Genomic DNA, 27,571 nt, shown 5'->3' on the forward strand with positions numbered 1-27,571 from the left:
TGGGTCCACAATCTGCAAAAATGAATGACAAGCCCTAGTACGGACCGTAATTGTGTCACAAATGCGATTATCTGGCTAAATACGACTACTGAGCGAAAATCGATAATCACTGTCTTTCAACATGTCCTAAGATCTTCGCTGGTTGTTCGCAGATCGGTTTGTCTAAACAGTCGCTCAAAGCAAGAAAGATCAGGACAATTTTTTACACTATTTATCTCTTTATCTAAATGTAGATCACTTAAAATCACAATCACTAAACAATCACTTGAGCAGTTCATATCTGTACATATAAAAGAACCCTAAGGCTGGCTTAAAAATTGACCAACAAACACAGCAATCAAGCAGCTCAAGGAGATCAGTGAAAAAATTCCAATGAAGTACTCAATCAAGAGTCACCACTGATGCCCCCAAAAATTGGAGTTAGACCTTGAGTTAGACTTTAACACAAAAAGGGCCACCCTGGTGTTTCCCTATTTATGTTCCAATACTCGCAACTGAGTGGGACTTAAGGAGCTACCTATCAGGGTGGTGTGGTGCTCTCCCTATCTGGAGACACCCTGTGGCAACAGGCCAGGGATATGTGGCTATTCCCGTGTTTCGAGACTCGCAACTGAGGCTCCACTGACTCCTTTTTTGCATATTCAAATTTTCGGCTTAAAAATTGGCTTATTTTGGCCACTTATTACTGAAATTTGTTAGTTTGAAAAATGAGACCCATGTGAAGCCTGCCATGAGAACCGATTATCATCCAGGAGCGTCACTAGAAATGTGGCTGAAAATTGATAGCAACAACACGGATATGTATATAATGGGGTCTGGGATACAGTACGTATATCATTTTCCAGATGTATGTATTAGTTTACAGATCACAAGGAGCAGTCTGTACTTACCAGCCACACTGCTTGTGATCTGGCATCTGGTTCTCCAGCTACTGCTATTACTTCAGGCCGTCTCCTCCAGAACAATTGACAGCGAGAGGAGGCGTGACCTGAAGATACATCCGGTGCCAAGAGTGGGATGCCAGATCACAAGCAGGGTGGCTGGTAAGTATTGACTGCTCCTTGTGATCTGGAAACTGACAGCACATGCATATACATATCTGTGCTTTCAGATTCTAGGGCTGCATGAACAATACAAGGATTGTTCACGCTATCTATCTATCTATCTATCTATCTATCTATCTACGGAATACACTGCAATCAAAAACTGCAGTCAAAATTTTCATCTGAAACTTTGTGTGTCGGGAAGTCCGCTAGAACTTTCCTGATGTGTAAACAATATAAAAACTTAGTGCAGAAACTACTAATCTATTTTTGTAGTTTTTTGTATATCACACACAATGGGTCAATTCCACCCCTGTCAGTCCAAGTGTGAATGACACCTTTCCATTACACTTTCTTGCAGCATGGAGGAGGGTAATGTTACGCTGTTTATTCCTCCTGTAGGAACATACAAATACAGCAATATACCGCATTTGTTATTACGTCAGTCTGAGGGGGTTATCTGACAAAAACAGTCATTAAAGCAAACAGACAACAGCAGCAGAGCAGATGGACACAAAACACTATGTAGATGTGTTTACAACAAAGCCCTGACAGGAGAGGCATATGGGAGAACGGGTTTGAGTGGTTACCGTTCACACCCTGCTGCAAGAACATGTTTAAAGTTGTTTTTGTTTGTCTCTGTTTGTCAGGCAACTGTAACAAACAAACAACTGGTGAGGTGCGTCCCATGGAGCCGCTGCTTCCCTGCCTCCTCTCTATGCCACTCTGGGACTTTTCTTACAGCTCTGGGCATAAAGGAGGAGGAGACCAAAGTGGGAGGAATCGTACAAGTTGATGGGATTTAGTAACCCTGCCCTCTGTTTTGTCTCTGCCAGAGGACAAAGATGCTCTTCTCCCTGACTTTTAACCCTTTTTTTCTCTGCCTTTTCTTAAAGGGCCAGTAAAATGAAAGGTTATGTTATACCAATCCCATATATAGATGGGGTAAACTAAGGCAAACATCTACATTTCTTTTAATGGGCCTCCATTGCAAATTCCATTCAACAGTGATAAGCTGGCTAGTGCACACAGACACCAACGGACCCCAGTGACTTTAATGGGGTCTGTCAGGTTTCTGGTGGGTGTCTGTCATTGCACTGGATTTTACCAGGGCAAAAAAAAAAATGTGTTATTTTTTTGATTATTTGTACAGAGCTTTTTACCCATATATAAACCCAGCCTAAGGATCCTCACCTCTGTCCCTTTGCCACATGTGTATTGAAATCTCCTGGCCCTTATGGCAAGCCAATAATAATAATAATCATTTTTATTTATATAGCGCCAACAGATTCCGCAGCACTTTACAATTCTGGGGGTACATACATAGACAAAAAATAGACATTACAGAGAGATACATATAGTTATCCATACATGAGGAGTGAGGTCCCTGCTCGCATGCATGAGCTTACACACTATCAGGAGGGGATCTGTAGATCCCAGTCATCTGATGAAGGCCAAAATGTTATGTGATATAGTCTATGAATGACGGGTCATCTGCCATAGGCCGGATTCACACTGTGTTTTCGTGCTATGTTAAACGTGTATGCTTATATTGTATGCAATAGACTGCATTTGACTCCTGTTTCGTCCCTTTAAATCAGTGTACCTCACAGCTTTCACCTGCATCATAGGAATAGTAGTTTTTCATGATGGGAATTGTAGTTTTGACTGATAACAGGGAAAAATAGTCTGCATTGAACTCCTTGTAATGCCCCTTTAAGTCATTGTACCCCATTTTGTGGCTCTCCTCCTTTTGGAAAAATAGAGCTCCCATTATTCCCTGACACCTTTAGTCTGTCAGGGCATGACAGGAATTGTAGTTTTGAATGTTGAAAACTATAGTTTTAACTGGTAATTGCAATAGACTGCATTTAACTCCTCGTGGAGTCCCTTTAAGTCGGTGTTTACCAACCTGTTGCAAAACTAGAGCTCCCATCATGCCCTGACATCCTTCATCGATCCGGCATGATAAAGATTGTAATTCTGCATGATGGGAGCAGTAGTTTTGACTGATGTAAGGGAACAATAACACTCCATGTGAATCCTTGTAACATCCCTTTAAGTCAGTGTTTTCCAACCTGTGGCTCTCCAGCTGTTGGATGACTACAACTCCCATCATGCCCTGACAGTTTTTAGTTATCTTATCATGATGGGAATGTATTTTTGCATGATGATAACGGAAATTTAAACTGATAACAGAGAACAATAGACTGCATTTGAGTCGTTATAACATCCCTTTAAGTCAGTGTTTCTCAACCTGTGGCTCTCTAGCTGTTGCAAAACTACAACTCCCATCATGCACTGACAGCTTTTACCTGTCCAGGCATGATGGTAGTTGTAGTTTTACAACAGCTGGAGAGCCACAGGTTGAGGTGCTTTAAATACAGAATATTTAGTGAATGTAGTAAACGTGTCTGAATTAGATGACTATTTTAGATTTTAGAACTTTTTTTTTCAAAGTGTATTTTTTGCAGGGATCATTCGCATATATTTGTGCAGGGATTTAGTCGCTTTGTATTTGTTTCCCGTATTGTGCGCCCCGGGGTTATTGCTCTGTGTTTTTGCAGCAAAGATGGCATTTGTAAATATTGCTCAGGGTTAATTTCCTGAGCCATTTTCTTTTTTTAATCTAAAGGTTAAACTTCTACATTCTCTGGAAGCCCACCCTTAATAATAATAAAAGAAAAAAAAAGTGCCCCCCCCCCTTTCCTCCTTCTCATGTTTGATTAAGGATGAGTGTGTGCCCGTTTGATGGCCTTTTCAGAAAGCTGCCACAAGCCTGGTCAGGTCAAAGGTTTAACAGCAATTAAGCCTAGTTGCTTTAGAGACAAATGCATTTTTTCACCTGCCGCCAGTAGGAGAAAAAAAAAAAAGGAAAGAGGAGGAAAAAAAAAAAAGCAAGGGCTCATTGTGTTGGGTGTTTGAACTGATTATGTTTAGAGGCTGGTTGTGATTGGTTGAGAAAGGCGTGGCTGCCAGGATGGTTTGCATGTTGTCAGTCCGTGAGCCACCCGTGCAATGTGTCTACAACCTGAGGAAACTAAAGGCTCTCCTTACAACAAGGCTTATTAGCTCTTCTCCGGGCCCCAGCTCTCTTGTTTGTGGTGGCAGCTAAATGGAGTTTGTCAGGTTTGTCAATATGTGATTGATTTTGTAATTTTCTTCTTTTCCTCCCTGTGAAACTTGCCAGGATCGTTTCTCTTGTTGTTGTTGTTGTTGTTATGTTGCAAAGTAGAAAGACGCCTCCACAGCTCCTTGCCGAGCCGGCTTTGTTTACTAAGTTGCCTGGGATCCTTGCAAGAATTCCGGTCACTGCTCCTTGTATCTTTTCTCCCTTTTGTTAAGGATCCCTTCTTTTTTTTTTACAAGTCCCCCCCCCCCTCCCTTTTCCCTCTTCTCTATCGTCCTCTCATTGAACCCCCCCCCCCCTCCTTTTAGTCTTCGGCTTGGGGCTTTAAACAAAACAACTGACAGCGACCACTTCTCAGATACATGTCTTTAATTTCTATCAGCTGCTGTTATCGAATTTCTAAACCCCGGCGGTAGCGTGTGCACTCCTAATTCCACGTGTGTGCCCGGCACAATGTGTGTGAGCTCCTGTTTTTGTCCGTAGAGTTCACTCGTCCGGGGGTTTTCTTTCTTTTGACGTTGGTCAGTGTCGATCATGCCTGTTCCTATTGAAGGCGGCTCGTTGCCACTCTCGTATTGAGCTGTCCTGCTTGATTGTCAAACCCCCATCTAAGACCTTTTTTTTTTTTTGTTTGTCTCGTGACGTAGAGGAAGTGGCTGATATTCGTTTTTTTTTTCTTCTTTGCTGAATTGTGTCGGTCAAATCTTTAGTAACCAGATCTAAATGGAGGTAATTCTCAGTGTCAAGCCAGCAACGTACTCCTTTCACTGCTCCTAACAAGATTTTCTTTTGATCTGGGGAGGGAACTCCAAGGGACAGGGAGGTAAGTTAATACACCGGACTTGAATTTTTTTTTTTTTTTTTTTTTGCAACACGTACCCTCTGTGTTGCCACACTGAGCTGGCACATGTGCCCACTGCTGCAGGTGGGTGTATCTGACAGCTGGCATTTTGGGAATGTTGATGTTTTACCATGTGCTCTGAGGGAATTGGCATTGCAGTAGTTAACTTCTCCACTTGCAAAGCAACAATGAAGTCATTGAAAACTTGGCTGGAGTGGGTTTTTTTTTCTTTCCCTTTATGTTAGACTGTGTGTAACCAGACATATCTCAAAGGGTGTGCTCACAGTTTATACAATGCCATATGCTGAACGTGCAATTGTACATTATGTATTTTATTTAAATTTTTTCAACTTTTTTATTTATTTATTTATTTTTTCTTATTTCTTTTTTTTTTCTCTACCCTCCTGCATGACACTGCTTCTTACAGTTGCTATTGCTGCTGTTGACACTTTTAGTGCTGGTCCATGGTCACCGCAGGAAATTTGCAGCTTGATGCCTCTGGGAGATAAAGGGTTATTACAGCGTCTGTTTCCTGCTGTTGCTGATGCAGGAACTTTGTGTAATAGTGCACAGAACAATAATCAGATTTTTAACCAAAACAAGAGACTAAAAATAATTTGTTACAATGTTTCATTTCTGCTTTTGTTTATTTATTTATTTATTTATTTGTTTACATATATTTTTTTCCTGGGATGATTCTTTCCTTCCAGCGCTGTTAACAGAGACATGAGCAGTGCCATTCTCACCAGCCATGAGCCCTTAGCTGAGAGCCCATTGGCCTGACACTTTGTAATCAAACTTGATTTATTGTTCATTAGCGAAGCATTAGGCCTCTCAGGAAAGCCAGTTATTTGTGTAGCGGCCTGTCAAACTGCAGAATGCCAGCACCTGTCATTGGGCAATCATGAAAAAAAGTGAAGGAAATTAGAGCTTACAGTTTACCCACACACACACAGCGGATACTCAGGTAGGCCCCCCAGTTGACTTTTTGTAAGACAAGTAGCTAGGGGGGCATTTCTACAGCCCACTTGTTCTGTCAAATTGGTACCATATACCAAAGCAGCAGTTAAATTCCATCTGTTGTTATGTATACATGTCTATGTTTTTGTATTCTACTTTTTATGTTTGTTTGTGTTTTTTTTTTCTTTTTCTTAAGTGTAAAGATTTGAGGTCACATTGATCTAATCTACAAAGGCTTTTACTTTGAATTTGCAGAGACCGCAGCACAATGGCTCGTTTTAATATAGAGAGGCATTGTAGAGTTCAAGAACTGCCACTTAGCACAGGTTTGCATTTCTGTACTGCATGCAAATCGTCTGTTTAACAGACAAAAATAACTTGTATCCCTCACGTTCTGTAACTGCTTGGTAGCACGACGCCTATAATCTCCATACCATGGAAAGTATAGTCCGACTGCATTAACTATATAAGATTGGATATCCCCAGCAACCCATTTTGTATTTTCTTTTGGAATTTTTTTCCTTATCCTTTAAACCTAGTGATACGTGAAATATTCCTCTAAATTTACTCAGAGCAGTCCATACATGTTTAATACAGTATAGCTGTATACACTGGACAGAAGCTGTGATACAGTTCAGAACTTTTCTCCGTCTTTTATGTAGCCCAGTCAGTGGATTCTCAGGATTTTTCCTGAGAGCATCACCTGCTGTAGTTATGACATGTCTATTGAACTGTATACATGTGTAGATGGATCAAAGTAGAGTCACTCAGCTGTTCTTGATGAAGTTGCCGGCTTAAAATTGCCTGGAAAACATATAATAAAAATACACTTTGCTTTATGGTGAGCTGTGTCGAATGACAAACTCAGCTTTTCTATGTGTATGAATATATATATATATATATATATATTACAATAACCTGCTCTTTGCCAACTTCCGCAAATCTGAGCTCTCTACTCTACTTTCACCCCCCACTCATGTGTATTAATAGTAGTAATAGTAATAGCAATAGTAGCTGCCTCAATACTTCTTCCTTATGTATTCTAATTATCTGAGTTAGATTAAAGGAGAATAAAAAATCTGATCAAAGGTGCTACTATGCTACTGAGCCCTTTCTGGCATTGGCTCTGCTTCATTGGTGAAGTTCCAGCTGGGCTGTAAGAGGAATCCCAGGCCAGGCAACAAAAAAACAACACAAGTGTGAAAAGAAAACATTATTTGATGAACTTGTGTCTGCCGTCATGGAAACGGGGATCTATTACTGTTTTTCCAGAGTATGGAATGAAAACATTCGGCATTGGGGTATATTATTTTCTTGTTAATCTAAGGGATAGGAATTTTAAACATTGTCATTTCAAAGCAATAGTTTTTCCAGTTGTTTTTTTCCACGGGAAAGAGATTTGTATATAGAAATGGAAATTTGTTAATAGATCTATAAATTATTTCTCCGTGTCATGTCTGCGGATCTCTGTGTGCCTTCTTGACTTTTTGGCTTCAATGGTTTTGGGTTCCTGATAGGTCATGATGTAGGAACAATTTAACTGATGCTAAAATTCTGCTTTGGAGTGTTCTATAAATCGTAGGTAGCACATCATGCTGTGTCCCATTATAATGTAGAATCAGGGTTGAGTGATAAACTGGATGCATCTCTTGATCTCTTGTCTGTATTCCAGGCCCTGGTGCTGAAAATGTCAGGACATAAAAGGCTTGTGCATTGTAGAGAGGCTAGAGGGGACTCTGGGCAAAGTTCTCATTGGGTTAATGCAGTGTGACTCATGAAGCATCCTAAAAGCAGTATTGCATAATCTGGCAGAGCTGGTAACACGGTAAATCATCCGTGGTTAAAAAAAAAAGTCATAAAATTTCAAAAAGAGGAAGGGCTGATTGTTTACCCTAACAGTAGGTGCAGTGTTTACTATAACAAACTAACACAAAGTTCCCAGACTTCTAACGCCGAGAAGAACCTGCACCCTTACAGTTCACCCTCGAAAGGTCTTAAAGGCCGTCTGACTGTATAGACTGTTTTATTACAGGCTGCTCTGTTCTTGAGGCCTTGAAATAATTAGAAAGTAGACACAATAAAATTCTGGTTTATTGTTGCCTGTTGTGTCACCTGTGCCATGTCTGTTACCAGTGTGTAACTCAATGACCCAGGCTGACGGTGAAGTTAGGTTGTTGGTCTGTTTTCAGCATACACTTTTTGAGCTCATCCACAATATACCATGGTACTCCTTCAGGTAACGAGAATGGGGGAGGGGTTTGGTCACTCTGTAGAATATATACCTTTAAGAAGGCAGGTTGCTTAGAAGTTGTGGTGGGTGTCTATTGTGCAGTGCCCCTACCCTGTACTTGGGAGTTTTTGTTACTGGTCGGGCAGGCCTTGATGACAAATTGTTGTTGTTGTTATCGTTACTATTATAGTGCTTTCATATTCCACAGAGCAGTACACAGAGAAGTTATGTCTCCACTGGGGCCCACAATTTATTTCCCATAATAAGACTTAGTAGAGCTTAGCTTGCTATTTAACTCTTTGAGCTGCCTAATTTGTTTGGGGGTTTCGAAAGTGGTTGGTCCTGCTTCAGTGACTTATTATTTTTTTACCATTCCTATTATAGTATTTACATATTCCACAGAGGGCTCTCTATTAGCCTTATCAGATTCAGCAGAAGTTGTTTAACTCTTCTGGCTGCATAGTGTGAGTTAAGATATTAGGCTTACTTGCAGTTTTATATTAGACCCTAGCTGTATCCCAGGGCTGAATATCCAATTCAGCTCTGCTACATCTAGACAGTCACATACCATTAGTACTACTATATCCCATAATAGATGGCAGTGAGGACTGCAGGACACTAAGCAGTGATAGGTTACGTTCCTTTTCTCATCCCAACTGATGAAACGATGTGCACTCCCGAGTCGTGTTTATTTTAAGTTGGTTCCATTAATACATCTTAATCTGTAACAAATGTTCTGTTATGCATTCAAAGTTATTGATTTTCCTCTAGTTTAGGAAAATAAATAGAGGCTTAGGGGAGGGGAATACACACACAACACCTGCACGGAGAGATTGTGGGAAAGTTCTGACACCATCAGTTAAAATTGTTATTGTTTGGTCCAGACTTGGCTGGTTAGGACGCAGTTTGTTTGTTTTATGGAGTGCAGACTTGGGTTACTGGAAACTTGTTTTCTTTCTCCGGCACAGACTTCAATTACGTTTTATAGATTTTTTTTATTTTTTTTTGGTGGGTTTATTAATATTTTCCTAAGAGAAGGGATAGTATACATGCAGTAAGTCGGAATCCTGCTGTCATCATCCAGGGCCTTTACCCTGGGTGACAGACATTGAGCTCTCATGCATTCGATTCCCCAGTTCACAACGTGTAACTCTGGAAAACACGGGCGCAATGAATATTTAGTAACAAATGTAGTTGTCATTCATTATAGCCCTGTAACGTGAAGAACTGGACGGCCATTGATTAGGTGAGAGATGGAACCTGCCTGTTAAACAATGAACTGCGCTTAGGTTCTTTGAGGTCTATCAGCTCCTTAAATCTGAGACATCGTTGTGCAAATAGCCCAGAATAGGGTAAACCGACAGCATCTCAAAGGTCGTCATCTGTGATATCTCAAGGGCTCCTGTTTTTTTCCCTTCTCTTTTCTCTTCCTTTGCCTTGTATTTTCTTATTCTTTTTCATGTCTTGACAAAACAAGATGACACAAGACAGAATACATTAAATTTAGATTTTTATCTAACCTGTTTCGGTGGTGGCAGTTTAATTTATCTCTACCCCCACACCCCCTGTCCTTTTTTTTTTTTTTTGGGTACCATCCATGATGACAATTCTTTGTACAATTATTTTAATTGGCGAACCACTTTATTTAAAAGCTTTTTACTGGTCTTCCATTGGCCTTGATTTTTCATAGTCATGGATATATCTAGAATTTTTTTTTTTTTTTTTTAATCTTTTGACCTTTAACACTAAGAGAGCTGACTGGTTGGAGTGTCTTCATTAGTAGTAGATCAGTGAATGGCAAAATTGTCAAAGATCCCACTGATGTTTTCTCATTAGAATGTAATTTGCACTCTAGTATTTGACTGTGATCTATAGACAGAGGTGTCTGTAATAGGTGAGAGCAGCCACACATCTTAAGCAAATCCAAATCTCTAAGTATGGTACATTGCCTAAGTTTGAAATTCGGGGCCTTGGTATCTTTTTTTTTTTTTACATACCAGTATTTTTCATTACTTTTGTTTGTATTGTTTATTTATTTTCCATAATTATTATTATTATTATTTTAAAGGTCTTCAGGGAAGTCTTTGGTAATATTGCCAGCTATGGCATTGATGAATTGGTACCTTGCTCCTTACAACTTAAAAGAGCAAATAGGGAGGGGGGTCAGCAAACTCGTTCATCAAAGCTGTAAATGACATTACACATTTGTACTGGAGGGAGGGGGGGGTACAAGTGTAATGTTATCTTCAGTCAGATATTTCCGCAAGGTGAAAAATATCCATTGTTTTCCAACTCTATTAACATAAATGTTTTTCTAATTACCATAAATAAATGCACAGCACTTAGGTTCAGCTGGTAATTTTAACGCAAGTGTTTTCACTTATTGTTATTATTATAATTGTGCTTAATGATCTATTTCTTATTGGAATATGTTTGTAATATAGGGCCCAATATTATTAGAAGAAAAAAAATGAAATAGAAAAATAACAACACTTTGTTAAATTTTTTATTGAGGTCTCTGGCTGTTGGATATTAGCAGGATTTAATTATTCCAAGCCTCCTCATATTTTTTGAGCTATGGAATGGAGTATTTATTGTCACTAAAACAATTAACCTGGCAGGTAAGCTGAAGGCTGGCAATGAATATGAATTGAGAGATAAGATCAGGGGCGTCAGTCACCCCCAGTGAACCGCACAAGAGACGAAGAACACGATTCTATCTCTGCCCAACCTGATCATAACCGCCTCCCACATTATATCAAATCCTGTTTCTGTAAATGAGAACAGTTTTTATTTACATAAAAAGGGCTTTGTGAGAAGCAGGCGAATGACTTGCAGGCAGTTTTATAATTTACATTAATGAATCTTGCCATGTGGGAAGGTAGGGGAGGGAGATGAAGGAGAAAGGAGGAAAAAAAAAATTGAACTCCATTGTAATATTTGCAGTAAATTGTGGATTTGGAATTGGTTTACTTGTAAGTGGTGTTTTTGGTCAAGAAGCTTTGTGCTGTGACATATTCCATTTCCATACTATCTAGTAATACTTATTTATAGTGTGTCTGTGATACATATGTGGCATTGTTCACAATTCATGGTGATATCACAAACTCGACACATCATAATGTACTAACAAGGCAAAGGGTAAATTACTAATACTGCCCTTTTATGTATGTGCCTGGATGGCTGCCTTATTGGGCCAGGTGTAGCAACAAACCTGTTAAGATTTCACAGGTACCCCCAAAAGAGTGAGAGTTGAGGAGAGTTCAATGGCCCATTTGACTTGGCAGGTGGTCTTCTGGGGCATTGACTATAGGGTTACAGTATTTGAGCCCATATGTGCCCCGAAGAGATTTTAACTCTCTTCTGCCAAGTGCAAGTTCATTACTTAAAAGAACGCACCCATTGGCTGAGTAGCTTTATGTGTGACATTTGCACACAGTTTGTGTTGGTCTTTAAGGTCCATGTATCCTACAAGATACCTAATAGATTACAGATGTTTTGTACAGAACTACAGTTGGTAGATGCACTTGTGCCAACTATTGCCCCATTGTGCTATATGAATGTGAATGGTGGATTGCATATATTGTAGTAACAACCCTGTAAATTCCGCATTGTTGCATCTTTTGCACTAGCACATCACTAAAGCATTCCCTCCTTTTGGTCCTCTTTGTGCCATCTTTGTTAGCCTTATGCACACTTGGGTTATCCACTGTCAGGGAGCTTGTGGACAGTTAGTGACGCCATTCGTGACGTCATCATGCGTATGGGCATTAGAAATTTTTGTGTGAACAGCTACTTACACAATAGTGTATTATACTACAGTGAACGCTGCTTGTAAACATGAAGGGGTACATATTTACTAGTCAGTGTTTTTCTCCCTGAGAGTGTCTGTCTTCCCGAACTACCTAAAACATTTATCAACCTCTAGAGCTTAGATGAAGGGTTCTAATGGTTGTCTACTGCACAGACTTAACCCCTTGTCCTGCCATTTGCTCTTAGAACAGTCCGTTGCCTGTCTTCTTGGCAGCAGAGGGGTTAATTTGTCTACTAACAGTATAATTTGCATTGCAGATCCCTAAAGGCAGCTTGTTGTGGGGTTAGTGCATGGGGGGGGGGGGGGTCTGACTCCTTTCAAAAGCTGCAATGATTCATCTAGAATTCTATTCATTATTGTCTATTTTTTTTAATGTTGAACCACTTACAATTTTGCGATTTAAATTTGTGGTTTAGCTTTATTGTCGACCAAGGCGAGAAATAGTGAGCGTGCAGAGATGATACTTTCTTGCACAGAACAGCTGCGAATTCAAATGAACGCGAGGAAGAGGGGGAAAAAATAACCAAAACTTCCCCTTTTTTTTTCTACCCCCCTGAAATAAATGAATGCTTGCTTGCATGGAGGGTTCTGCAGCGAGTGACAGCCAGTGTTTTAATATAAAGTTTAGTTTTGACTGAGTACATTCAGTATGGGAGTCATAAATATTAGAGAGTTCTACTTAAGAAGTTACATGACTGTTTTAAATACTATTGATTTAAACCACTGGGTAGATTTTATGAATCAAAGTGTAATTTCCAACGCTTGGCTATATTTCTCCACAATAAACCACTCTCTCTGGTGTGCCCTTAGCTGCTTTAGAGACGTTCAACACAGGATTAAATGATAGTAGTTACAATGATCAATAGGTTAAGACCAGGACAATCATTCTTGTCGCTAATGACCTCAGTAGTAATGGGTAATAAAGTGTGGGCTATTATGGGCTAGTGCTAGTTCATGTTGCCCTTTGGTGGTAGGCACTATCTCCGAATCTGAGGGAGGGTGTCAAAAATTTTGGGACAATGACTTTCTAGGCTTTTTCTTAAACTGCCATTTCCTCTATGGATATCAGGTCAGGCCAACAAACCTTAACAGGAACGGTTCTTCACACCCCCTTCCCCTTTAGCGTTATGTTTTTACATTTCCTTGCCAGAATAGAAGTCAACCAAGCGCCTAAAATTAAGATCTTACGTTGAAGAAAGATGACTCTATGTGTGCGCTGGCACCTTTTTTCATGTTCGTCATCTTACTTAGTGCACCAGTTGCCTTTTCCCTCCAGTCATTGACTGTTTGTCTTGAACAGAGTCCAAATCTTTTAGGGCAAAAAAAAAAAAAAAAAAATTGACAACCCGTAGTTGAAGGTAGGCTTCCGCTGTTTGCTTAACAGAGCAGCATTAATGGCAGAAGAGACCTCAAGGAAAAGTAAACTTGTATTGTGATATAATGATTTGGGCATTAAGGCAGATGAGTGATGTTGCCTGGTAAATTGTATTTATTGAATGGCTTGTTATATTTTGAAAGCAATGCAGAACGGAATAGACCGAATTAATGGGATTACACCTCTCTGCTTTTGATGATAGAGCTCTCCCAGGAATTGCCACAGTGCCAGTTTGTTGATATTCCTGAATCAAACAAAGTCGTGTAGCTCAGTGAACATTACAACAGGGACTTTTCATTGAATTGCGGCCAATTGTTAAAAAAAAAAAACAACACCCTGCCCAGGGCCTGGGATGCCCAAAAATATGCACTTTGCATGGGCAACTGTGCCTTGTAATGTCAGCGTGACTTCTCTGCAAACCAAATCCATTACAAGGAAAATGAAAATCCTTTTCTGCAACACCCCCCCCCCCCCCCCCCCCCCCCAATACACACACACACACTGGGGGGATAAGGGGGGAAAAAAAGTGGATTTATGCAACAATGCCGAGGAATATGTCGTTACTATGTATCTGACCTTCAAGAACCATTTTAAGTTAATCAAAATTAGTGATGCTGAGAAATAAGGACATCAGTGCATAATGACTGTGAAATTAGGAGAGAGCTCACTATGCAAATGACAGAAGAACCCAAGTGAAAAAAGGCAAGATAAACTGCATATTAAGGCATTATGTTACATAAAATTAATGCACCATTTCTGTCTTTTGCTTACCGCTTATGTGAAAGCTTTTTGTTTCATTTTTTTTTTATGTTCAATTACAGTCGTATCTGTATATATCGGTTTACGTATTTTATTCTTTTAATAGCATCTTTATAAAAAATACTGGAGGTATTTGTGTGTGTCTGTATAGATAAGCTGTGTATGTAAAAGAAGAAAAATTAACAAATTGTAACTTGCTTTATTATACCTTTTTATAAGTTTATAATCTAAAAACCTTTTGCTTTTATTTACAAATATTTTGTTCCATTTTTTTTTGTTTATTTACAAATACTCTTTTCTTTATAATCAGGAGGAAAATTCATAATATAATTTTTTTAATACTTTTTATTTATACATGGTGTTCCAATTGTGTAGGCTTATTGTTACAGGGGAATATGTATATAGTTTTTTTTCTTTTTAATTTTGTAATTTTTTTTTTTTTTTTGTCTTTTAAATTCCTTGACAAAAAGCCTCCCGCGCGACAGCAAATTAAACACAAGTGCGGTGATTATTTTGAATAGGTAAATTACATTCTAGGAAGCTTGCAGCATTCGTAGCATTGTCATTAGGTAGCCGCTTGAATACAATTTGTGTAACCTTGGCCGAGACAGCCTGTCATTTTAATGTCAGTGTTTTATCTGAAGAAGACATCATCCTTTCAAATACACAGTACAGGTTCCTTAACAGAAACGCCTGAGCAGAAATGTGTTAACAGTTGCAAATATGAAATGCTATCAGGTTCATCACTGTAGCTGTTTGTCATCGAAATGTCACAGAAAACTGCTTTAATGGTATCTCACATAATATGTCGGAATTGGAAACATCTGTATGTTGGATGAAGCCGGGAAGCAGTCCTCAGCTGAATAAGACAGTATGATATATGAATTTTTTAGGTAGCAGTTTTGGGTTGCTGGGGAGAGGGCTCTGAAATGGAATTTGCATGACGTCCTGTCTACATTGGTGGAGGCTGTGGCTTTACAATGGCCAGTGAACTTCCCGTCTCTTAATACATGTCAAATTATTGTTCTCAGGTTCCAGTCTCAGTGGCTATGATGACACCCCAAGTAATCACTCCTCAGCAAATGCAACAAATTCTCCAACAGCAAGTGCTTACACCCCAACAACTACAGGTCTTACTTCAACAACAACAAGCGCTCATGCTTCAGCAGGTAATGTTTTCCGACTCTACTGCAGATTATGTCATATCTACATTACTAGGAGTGATGGGTTACGGAATCGCCCTAAGAAAGCTGCTTCTAGACAGTACAGCAGTATAACCCTTAATTTGGTTCTTTATTTTCAAATGTTTCTGTCTGAATCCCTGCACAAGTTCATAACATGCATGGTAGGTTGGAATGGGGCCAACTCTTCTCCACTGGGTATACATGGGTATTACAAGGGAGGCTCCTATTCAGAGGAAAGATTGGATTGCCTATGCATCAGACACATAGTTTCCAAGATTTCCTACTTAAACAGTTACACTCATGTGATTTAAGATGTGAGGGTAAGTTAGGGACTTAGGAAACTTCTTGTAATTGTTTAGCATCTTCTGGGTTCTTCTATTGATTTACATGTTATCCTTCAACTGGAGAACACTAAGAAGACTCTGTGTCTACAACAAACTTAGTGGTTTCATCTCTGGTGAATACTAGGACCATTGGTTGTTTAGTGCATAGCAAAAGAAGGTATGGGTTATATAGCTGGAGAATTGGGTTGATTAGTGATTACAAGTGGTATTATCTGTGGAAAAAACAAGACCCATGTGCAGCCTTAGCTTTGTATAACACAGACCAACCCTTGTCCAATGATCTCCTTGGGATTGGTTGGGCAGTCCAAAACAAAAGACTCCGGGATTGTTGATGCGTCCCTTTAATTCTGTCAATTTATTTTTAAATTTGTCAAAAACATGCAATTAGACGTTGAACAAAAGATTGCTCTTTGGTCAGCTGGTTGCTGATTACTGGCCTATTGGGCAATAATTGTCCCCTTTTAAAAGGGCCCTTAAACTGTGTGTGCACTTACATTTTTGCGTGTGAATATAGACTTAAGGGGTTGTCCCACAATTCTAAGTTAGATCTTCACGTTTAGATAGGGGATATCTGATGAAAACTAGGAGCCATGTGAGAACAGAACAGCAGTTGTGCGTGGGCACTGCATTCCTATTCATTCTTTTTAGGGTCTCACTTACTGATTTTTGGGGTTCTGATTACTGATCTTGAGAACAGAGCAGTGGTTGCACATAGGCCCCATCACTCTATTTATTATTTATGGTTCCAGAGATTCCAGAGATATCCAATTGCTGTGTTCAAAGAATGAATGGAGCAAGCGTGTTCTTCCTTGTTCTTGGGGTCACAGGGGGCCGAGCCTTCTTTAATCAGAGAGTTCTGAGAATAGGGTATAACTTATAGGACATCCCTTTTAAGGTTTTATTTAATTTGTACAAAAACATTGCTCCTTGTACGTGTAAAGCTTTGTTCACACTGCGTTACACTTTTTCTGTATAAATTATACTTCAGATGAATTTCCCAATATACTGTACATCACCACTAGAAGGCTATGATGTAGGTGTACAGTAGCATACGTTACCAATAGCCTCCTGTTTTAAAGACAAAAATCTAGAATGCAGTATTAGTTTTTATTAAGGGATCTGTCTGCATTGAGTGATATAGTCTTCTACTTGTATATACTACACTGAGCACAGTAGTGAACCTACCATAAGGAAAGGCTGCACCATTGTAGTGGAGCCCACTACATATAGAAAAAGGGAACTTGGTACTGGATATCTTCCTTTCTAAGAACCAATTCCCAACACTGTTTAGTACTAGAAAGTCACCTGCCTTAAAAACACAACCACATCTCTTTTAAGAGAGCGATCCCAGGAACTTCTGGCCGTATTTCCACCACAGTGGACAGACTGTATCTGCAAGAGACCCTTTGCTTTGATATAGAGAGGTGGGTCCTTTGCAGGGGACCCTTGTTGTCACGTCACTGGGCCCTTTATAGGGTATATAAGTTAAGTTTGCCCTTATAAAGCATATATAGCCACTTCAATGCTTAACGTTGATTGCCTTTGCTGTACTTTAGTTATATGATGGGTAGACATGATGTACTTAACAGGGTGTTTAGATATACAGATGACCCTTAAAGATGACATACTTGGGGGAACCCTTTGCATTCTTGTATGGGTCTTGGCAGTTACACTTATCATACGATGTAAGTCAATAGACTTATGCACTTGCAGTTCTCTTTTGTATGACGGACATGTCCGCTTCCCGTGTAAAAGCAGATTGGTTATGTTTCTGTATACAGGTTTTTTTTCTATGGGTTCCATTTCCTTTATTCTGTTTTTTTTTTTTTTTTTTTTTTAACTCCGGTCATCTTTTTCATCCCTTCTAATGAAATTGAGTGGATTAAGGTATATGTTTACAGTGGCCGGAGGTAAACGTACTTGAAACCCATCATTTTAAATGAAAGCACGCGTTGTACAGGCGAGATTTACCATGTTCCTCTCCAAGGGCACTGTGTCTTTGTTGTTACAAACATAGGTCATCCCTTGCCTTATTTTAATTAGTCTGCACAGGGGGAAGAAGGTAGAGGAAAAAAATTCTTACACCATGTTTCCTATCAGTACAATTTGTAGATTACTTTCCAAACTGCAACGTCAAGAACAGCCTGAGCACGCTAAATTTATTGTCAGATTTCAAACTAAAAGGTCAGACCATTCCAGATAAAAGAATGCTATTTTTCAAATTGCTTTTGTGTCACACCACAAAAAAAAAGTTCAGAATTGTCACTTGTACATTGTAACTGACACTGGTTCCCCCTTTCCCTCACAGCAGCAGCTTCAGGAGTTTTATAAGAAACAACAGGAGCAATTGCAGCTTCAGCTGTTACAGCAACAACATGCAGGAAAACAGCCGAAAGAGGTAAATCCTGATCATATGGATGTCGTTTTTGTAATTCTGTCTATTGGTTCAGCAATGGGCCATTATCAGAGCTGAATTAAAGTAACTCTGTACCCACAATCTGCTCCCCCTCAAAAAAAAAATCTTTAATTTTTAATCCAAGATGTGTCCTGGTGTCCATGCGGAAGGTGATACAGTTATTGTCCTAAAAAAAACTACTTTTAAAATTACAGCCCTGTGTCAAATTGGTGTGGCCTAGCGTGTCCATGCCATAGGATTGCAATGCCTCTCCGTCCCTCCTCTCTGCCCTCTTCACCATTAACGTAACAGGCAGGATTTCTTCTATTTATCACTTGTCAGAACACTGCACATGTGCTGGATCAGACAAGTGATGATTAGGAGAAATCCAGCCCAGGTGCATTCCTAATGATAAGGAGGATAGGGAGGAGGGACGTGTAGGCGGTGGACACAGGTACTCCAGGCCATGACAATTTGACACAACGCTGCAAGTTTAAAAGTTGTTTTTTTAGGACAATAACTGCATCACCTGCCGAACAGACCTCAGGAGAGATCCTGGATTAAAAGCAGCTATCCAATGGTACAAGCGTTTTGTTTTTTTTTTAGGGGGGGGGGTGCAGATTGTGGGTACAGAGTCATTTTAAGTGTCATAGTCTACCTCTGTTATTTTTTTTTTTTATACACTACATTATATAGAGCTCGGCACATGTACCATTTCTACAGAGGCTACTTTCTGTATATATGGATTTACACAGACTGGTAGAGGTGGTAAGCCGCAGGCAGTGTAAAATGGTGGGTACCAGTTTCATTTTTTAGCCTCTATAGAAAATGGCGACTGTGTTTTGTATTGTATAGTATATCACTATACAGAGATTGAAATAACCAATAATTCTGCCATATTATTGGTCACCCTATATTGTTCAGGTACAAAAGCTACACAGGTGGTTTCCAAAGTAACCTATGTAATACTGCATTGATTAGCCTATTTAGAATACAGCATTGTTTGAACTATGGCCAAGCAACTAGAAAGTTGCTTCGGCACAGTCCATATTATCTTTGCAGGGGATAGAAGACCAGCTTTGATTGACAGCTCCCAATGGTTCTCCACAGTGTTACATATAGAAGTAGGATGCCTGTCCAGGAGTGTAGAGTGAGCATGCTCGATCCAGCATCAGGGTGCTCGATCAAGGCTTGGCTTAGCACCTCAGGGGGATTTTTAAATATTTGCAGTACAGTACAGTAGCACAAATATGTAAATATTTACTGAGCTTCTGGCATAATTTGTTATGATGCAGGGAGCTCTGAAACTGTATGAGGGTACTCTAACAGAAAAAAACAATAAAGCAGCCATACTTACCTGTCTGTGCTCTTCCCGATGCCCTCTGGCTCCGGTTCCCTTGCTCAGTGAAAACCTGGCTGGACATTACAGTGATGGGCTGAGCAGGGAACCGGAGATGATGCTTCAGGACATTGGGAGGAGCGTGGACAGGTAAGTATGGCTGTTTTTTTTTTTTTACTGAGAAGGTTCCCTTAAACAGTTTTGGAGCTCCTGGCATTATAATTTATTAGAGAGGAGCACTTTATTTATTTATTTTTTAACTATAGTAGCTGCACAGCATCTTATTTTTTTGCAAGATGCTGTGCAAAACACATTTTACAAGATGTTTCTGCAAGACACATTAAAACTGGAAATTGACAGTATACCGCCGGAGTACTAATGTGTCTTGCAGAAACCTATTGCATTTTTTTTTCTTCTAATTTCCTATAAGAGAAGAAATATACAAAAATTATAACAAAAAATGTAATAAGTTAACCAGGCACCCTATCTTTGCTTAGCAGGGGACCCGTGTTAAATACTCCAGTATCCCATTGATATCAGTTGAGTTTGTTACTCGGTTAGAGAACTCAAGAATCGAAAAATGCTCAGATCAAGTAACAAGAACTCGAATATTTTAGTGCCCGCTCAACACTACTGTCCAGTAATAAGGACATACAAGCCATATAGCTGAGGTTTTATCCCTATTGAAACTGGATATTAAGAACTTACCAAGTGAGCAAGGATTATTGGCCCACCATAATAGAAAGAGAGTGAATGTGGAAACACTAGGCCATTCTGTCTTGGGTGGCAAAATCCAACACCATAATGGGGTCCAATTTTTATCTTTCTTTAGAACCTTTTTTGTTGTAACTACATCATTGACTAGTACTATCACGAGGGATCAATGATGTAAGTAGATCTGTAAGCTGCCTTTCAAGGAATATTTGTGTAGAGACAAAAATATCTGCTGCCCAATTCGGAGAGTAGCTGTTAATGCCCTTCAACCAAACCCTATAGATAAAAGCACCAATCCTATTAACATGTTCTGGGGATCAGTCAGATGACACATTGGTTAAATGTAGCTGACCAATTACTGCAGTCATTCACCCACCAGAGTGACTTGGTCCCATGTGGTGTGGGTGTTGTGCCTACATCCCCGATATAATGAACTGTGAAATGTGGTGTAAATAGGACAAGCAGGCGTGCTTACTTATGCAAACAGGCCAGCATATGTCTTTATGTGGCCAGTGCCATTGTAAGCACTGTCATCCATCTTTTCCGATTTCATTTGAGCTGTGGTGGTACTAACTACATGTCTGCAACACATAAGAAAATCCTAACAACCTGACAAGTTGTTGTATTTCTCACTGATCTATTGGAGGATCTTATCTGCTTGAAATAAACAGCTTTGGAGGCCTTAGCCATTACGTGGACAATGAAGAATGTTAGTGACGTGAATCATCAGCGTGTATTTATTTTGACAAATATACCTTTTACGCAAGATAATTGCTTACATAAAAATCCATTCATATATGACATTTATAGGAACTGCTCCTTTTATAAGCAATTCTAATGCAATAATAGACAAGGGGAGCTGGGGTGAGTACTAATTATTTGCAACTTCTCATTAACAGACCAGGGCTCTTTTATGGCACCCCTTGTCTGCTATGCCATAGAAAGTATACACCTATCGGCCATTACATTAAAACCACCTGCCTAAAGCCTTATTTCCATGTCCCGTGTTTCATTGACGACAGGGACGTGGAAGGCCTGTAGTGGAATCCCCCCTCTGCATGGGAGTATTTCCAATATGATGCTCATTTGACGCTCATATTGGGGATGCTGCTGTGGGGGGGCGGGGGAGGTATTCTACTACAGGCCTTCCACGTCTGTGTCATCTGTGATACACAGAATGTGGGCATAAGGCCTAATATTGTGTAGGTCCCCCTTGTGCCACCAAAACAGCTCTAATCCATTAATAAATGTCGTTTAGCAACAGGATCTTGGGATAAGATCCCTTAAAGGAAAAACGTGGAGTAAAAAAATCATTATGGGCAGGGGACAATAATAGGGAAACTATGCTTATTGCTTCCAGTGCCCACACTGCACTTCATCGCAGAGCTCCCAGAGCCCACCGGCTGTCATCTTCTCCCCAGTTCTGGGTAGGTCACAATCCAGATTCCATGTTACAAACTGGTTGGATTTAGCCCGCTCAGCCAACCAGTGACTGCAGGGGTGTCCCTCCCCAGTCACTGATTGGCAGAGCGGGGCATCTGTCAGCTGGGTCGTGAAGTAGCCAGCGGGGAGCTCAGAAGACAGCCTGTTGGGGCAAGGAGTGGGAAGTTGTACTACTCGGGCATCGGGACTCTTGACTATAACTTTTTTTTTTTTTACTTCCTCGACAGACTTCTCCTTTAAGTCCTGTTAATTGCAAGCAGAGGATCCCATGGATTGGAGTTGTTTTTCCAGCACATTTGACAGATACTCTATCAGATTGAGGTCTGGGGAATTTAGAGGCCAAGTAAACACCTTGAACTCTTTGTTGAGTTCTTTAAACTTTTCCTGAATGATTTTACAGTGGGGTAGGTCATTTTCTTGCTGAAAGAATACACTGACACTGGTTAATACTAAATCTATATCCACAACATCACACAAACTCTTCTGGCATCCTGGTGCCATCTCCTCCCAAAGTGCCACAAATGCACCCAGCTGTCTCCATGATGTCAAAGCTGTGTTCCTGACAGCTTACTGCCATAGTACTTGTTCAGTAGTTTGTAGCCACTTTTGTGGGATCGAACCAGACTGGCTAGTCTTTGCTGCCTATCTGCCTCAAAATGCTTTGGTTGCCCATGACCCTATCATTGGTTCACTAGCTGTCCTTTCTAGACCACTTTTAGTAGGTACTAACTATTGCATGAGAAACTATTAGTAAACTGCATCCTCTATGTGACCTATGGCTGCTGCCATTACTGGGAACTACACTAGCTTAGTGGCTAGTATTATCTTTTTCAGCACTAGGATATAAAGCAATCATTGTTATAAAGACAACTAGGAATGGGGTTCTGGGTCATTTGGGAGGACCCAAGCTCCTTCTCCTTGGTCCCCAGCTCCCGATTGATAGATTTCTCCCTATTTGAGTATAAAGAGTAATCAATCTGGGCCTAAAAATCATGAACAAACAAACCACTGGGGATTGCTCCCATGACTTATATAATGACTTCTATGTAGTATTATAGTACAGATGGAGCATGCTAGGGTTTCATACTGCCTGTGGTTTGGGCTGCGTGCAACTAAAAACAGTTTCCCTTTAAACGATGGAAATTTTTACTTTGCAAACAATTATGTTAGAAAATGGCTAATTGTGCAATTGTTCAACATATAAGCATACTGTATATTCACTAAAAATCCTGCTTCCCTCTTAACTCTTACTATGTTGAATATTTCAGTATGAATGGAGCAGTTGCTCCTTAGCACCAGGACATAATATACTCACCTAGGAATAGTCCCCTCTCGTTATCCTTAAAAATAAACCGTGACCTATAAATGGAAGAATCCAGATTCTCATGTTCTTGGAGGGTATCGTGCATAAGGCTTCTAGCGCTGTGGTGTTTCTTTAGAAGTTTGCGCCCTAGCTAAACAAAGCCAGAGGAGGGCAGGTTGTGGTATTGAGTCGGACACATACATTCTGTCTCTGCCCATCCATTTCATTACGAGGAGCGCTCCAGTCCTGTAGAAAAAGGGAAACAGATTAGAAAGTGTCTAAAATGTAAATCTAACGGGCTAACAGTAATTAAAATGGAAATGGCACAAGGAGAGAAATGCATGTAATTGGGAGATATCGCGGTGCAAAATGCTCTTAGCTTTGTTTTGCTGGCTGTTGCTTTAATTCAGTAGGGCTTATTCATCAGTAGCAATTCAATGCGTGTTAATGACTCTGAGATGCAGGCATCACTGTGGACAAAGGGATGATTATTGTGCGGTCAAAAGAAGTTCAAAGACAAGAAGGGAATTTCAGTTTTTTTTTCCCCTTAGAGATCCACATTCAAGAGCATACAAATTAAGCCAAATGTTAGAAACCACAGTCTGAGAGCTGACTTCAAAGTCACAACTCTGTAATTAATGAACTGCAAGCTTCAGTTTGGACAAGTCGTGGTTTGACGCACTCATAAATCAACATGACAGTTCTGTTTCGGCGGCTCAGACACTGCTTGTCATTGAGTCACATCAGATGTAAACAGAAAAAAAAAAGCGAGAGTTAGATAGAGGAGGCGCAATTGATCAACAGAATTGGTAAAAACCAACTTTTGAAGCGCATTATTCTTGATCACAGGAAATGGCTGTAACCTCCAGAGGGTTGCACGCTCCTTCTGCCGGTCTTTTCTTTTTTTTTCTTTTTTTTTTTCCCTGCTCGAATCCGATTTCTAACAGCCTTCAAAAAGGAGAATAAGAATTATGGATCTTTTCCCTTGTGGCTGACAGGCACTCACCCCCTGTTGTTATTTTGTGCCTCTTTCTTTTCAAAGGCATCAAAAAAATTTTGTGTTTTTTTTTAATTTTTTTTTAAGGATCCTTTAACTTATATTTAAAGAGAGACCATGCTATTCTCATGCATCACCTGCCATTCCTTATTAACTTCTTACTTGGTGTATTAGACATAGTGCCATCTTTTTTTATACAGTATTTTTGGGGTAATTTTTTACACCTTAGAGTTTTTTTTTATGTTGGGCCACATGCTGTGTTATTGGGGCAGTATGGCTGAAGAAAGCGGATGTCTCTGTAGAATTTTCTATGGCTTGTGTCTCTGGTAAAACATATATATATATATACATTTTTTTGTAGGAAATTGTCCAGTATGAATGCCATGTGATAGTCGAATCAAATGTTCTGCTTGGCCAAGATAGACAGGAAAGGGCTCCTCCCAGTAGCGACACATTTATTCCCTGGAGTTGGAGGAATAACCTCTTTATTAGGCCGTTTCCTTTTTACATGACTTAATGTTAAAATAACCTTTAGTGTCATGTTTTCTCATGTTCGACGCAGCCAGGGTTTTCAGATAACCGTATGAAATCACTGTAGGCATCTGTGCTTTTAAAAGGCTCCTCCCATTGGGAAAGAACGAGCATTGCTAATTAACAACATTTTGAAGAAACAGATCTTTGTCGGAAAGTGACCTTAAAATCAAAAATTGTTAGTGAGAATTTGGGTTTATATACCCCTGACAATAGTGTAATTAAACAGCTAGAGGCCCCAGCGCTTTACAGTGACGGGTGTAACATTGCTAAAGAAGTCTGCCCAAAACCAAAAATACATTATTATGTGGAAACATATTAAAGAATATATACTTACCCATCCCTGTGCCCCCACGATGCCGCCTCACTGATCATGGCCAGGCTCCAGTCTCTGCTAAGTTCCGTTGTCGTCACGACCCAGGGAGAAGGGTTCGCTCAGCCAGTCATTTTTGGCTGGACTTCTTCTTTAATCCTGATGCAGTACTGCTGCCACCACTCCTCTAGATGGCTGGGAACCATGGTGTTGTTCGTCCTGAGTTGTAAATGTCAGGGGAAGCAATAGATGGTTATAAATAATTATATACCCTCCAGGGTCTTTGAAGAGGTGTGGTACAAACCCTTTATGTACTATTAAGAATGTTGTTTGCGGTTGTGTTCCCATCTTCCCATCAGGCCTTGTTCAGGCTCCTGAGAAAAAAATTATGAGGAATATCTCTGTTTTTGTGAGAAGGGGAGATCAGAATAGATGAAAAGAAGAAAAAAAAAAAAAAAAAAACACAACAACAACTACAACAACATAAACAACAGACAAGTGCATCATGAAATGCACATTTAGGGGGACATTTACAGAGCACCCTGGGCGTATGCCAGGGAGAAGGAGCCGATTCCCACCTTCTTTTTGGCGTATGCCTGCCATATTCCCCTGCTCACCCGATGGCCAGGAAGTGGGCGCCTTGGTAAGATGGGGGGTTCAGCCGCCTCCTGCGCCTGATTTATTTCGCCCGGAAAAAAGGGGGCAGGGCTTTATTTAAGACCACTGTACTTGTATTCCAGTCTTCATAAATGTCCCCCCCCGTAATGTGTAGTACCCAAATAATACCATTATGAAGTAAAGAAAATAACACCATTCATTGAAAAGAATAATACCACCATATAGTGCAGAGAATAATACCACCATATAGTGCAGAGAATAATACCGCCATATAGTGCAGAGAATAATACCGTTATATAGTACAGAGAATAATACGGACATATAGTACAGAGAATAATACCGCCATATAGTGCAGAGCATATTACCACCATGCAGTGAAGAAAATACTACTGTACAGCAGAGAGAATAATATCACAATACAATGAATAGAACCATACAGTGAATAATATCACCATACAATGAACAGCACAATGCCACTATATAGTAAAGAGAATAATACCACCATTAACTGTAACGGATAATATGGCCATACAGTGAATAATATCACCATACAATGAACAGCACAATGCCACCATATATTAAAGAGAATAATACCACCATTAACTGCAACGGATAATATGGCCATACAGTGAATAATACCAGCATACAGTGAACAACAATACTACCATATTGTGAAAATGATAATACTGTTGCATCTTGTTGAGGATGGTGGTATAGGTCTTCTTAAGTTCAAAGCCCTATTGAATTTGCCCTACTTACTCTTTCTTCCCTGGGTCAATCTGTTTTATTTATTAAAGCCATAAAACCTATATGTTGCCAGGAAGGACTTTGAGATTCCATCTCCCTTGTCCTTGGTGATTCTTGAAAATGGGCACATCTGGGGGAGGGAGGGCAAAATATGTACACTGGTTGCAGGAGGTGGTAGGTACCAACAAAGCACCCTAGTTTAGCTAAGATATTTAGATACAGGACCAAGGCACAGTGAATTTATACCCAGGCTGAAAGTAGGCCTAGCCACAACTACTTTATAATCCAGATGTCCCGAGCATGCATCCTACATCTCTTCATGTCCAGAGCAGACAGTTGATTAAATGCATCCTTCAACATCTATAGAGCCATACTTTACAGTGCTCTCTTATCAACCTCCTTTTCCTATGCCGGCAGCACTAGGGAATTACAGTCACTGATAGCCAACATGTCCATCATGGGACGGCTTATATCCTAGGGTTGTACACTCACAGTAAGATGAATCAGCATGGAGAATACAAGAAGCCTGTACAGGGCTGTGGTGAGGCCCTGCAGCTGTCTTACTTGATAATGAAGGTCTAGGTTTGTTGTTTGTCTGTGAGGCCTCTCACCCAATTAGCAGTGAGGCTGGGGTCTCCTTTCTTTGCCCTCCATTGTTAAAGATGCAATTGCCTTGAATTTTTAATTTGCCTGCTCGTCCAGTGTACCCGGTGGAATGGGGACGCACAACTTCATCTTTCACAGAAAGAGAGGTTTATTTCCTACTTGTTTTTGTAGCTTTTTTTTTTTCTCTTCATAGGACTTGCTTACATGTCTGCGGCAGCAATAGAAGGTCCTTGCCTGCTTTGTATGTGGCTGACCTAATAAAGTTCTATTTGGGACCTCTTTGTGGTCAATCTGTTAGCGTAGCTGAGCTTGTCTCTGGAGGATGGGATGTATCTGGACACCCAGTGATTTCGGTCCTGTAAAGGGATAAAAAAAACCTCAGCGTAAAATTCCACTTGCTCATACTCCCTAATCATATTAGTTATTATTTATTTTAAGACTCTTAAGGTATAAAATTATGGAACTGGCCTTCCTTTAAAATGGGATTATTGGAGACCGCTGTACGCAGATGCACCCCATCTATCAGCAGCTATTTAATACTTAACCTGTGATAGGCAATATGATTTGATTATTGAATAACCCCTATAAGGCCCAAATAGTAGGCCTGGGCATAATAGATACTCATTATATATACTCTTTGGGTCTTTTGTCTAATGCTTTAAGGCTCTATTACACAAAGCGATTATCAGCCATATTTGGCTGCTATCTTCTATGGGCTGCCCGGGTGATTTAACGATCGCCAGGGCAGCGAGTTTAATAGCGCCGGCAGCAAACTGGGAACAAGGAGTAAGAGAGCGCTGATCTGACAGGTCGGCACTCCCTTGCTTTTGAGGATCGGCCTAATAGGAGCTTTAGGCTTCTGGTGCTGGCGTTAGCCATTTTCAG

At 40.1% G+C, this 27,571-nt stretch overlaps 1 protein-coding gene across 16 annotated transcripts in view; it reads left to right on the top strand.

Moving 5' to 3' along the window:
• The window catches only part of FOXP1 (forkhead box P1), a 576,401-nt gene that overhangs the window by 462,504 nt on the left and 86,326 nt on the right, over positions 1–27,571 (top strand). For 12 of the 16 annotated variants that reach the window (XM_069966877.1, XM_069966876.1, XM_069966887.1 and 9 more), the window contains 2 exons: positions 15,184–15,321; positions 17,989–18,078. In XM_069966877.1, the coding sequence (XP_069822978.1) occupies positions 15,184–15,321; positions 17,989–18,078 (228 nt within the window). Of the gene's footprint in view, positions 1–4,056; positions 4,173–4,708; positions 4,997–15,183; positions 15,322–17,988; positions 18,079–27,571 lie in introns of those variants that run through there. The other 4 variants (XM_069966886.1, XM_069966890.1, XM_069966891.1 and 1 more) reach the window with 3 other exon arrangements.

Source organism: Dendropsophus ebraccatus, chromosome 4 (assembly GCF_027789765.1).
Source record: "Dendropsophus ebraccatus isolate aDenEbr1 chromosome 4, aDenEbr1.pat, whole genome shotgun sequence".
Classification (NCBI taxonomy): Eukaryota; Metazoa; Chordata; class Amphibia; order Anura; family Hylidae; genus Dendropsophus; species Dendropsophus ebraccatus.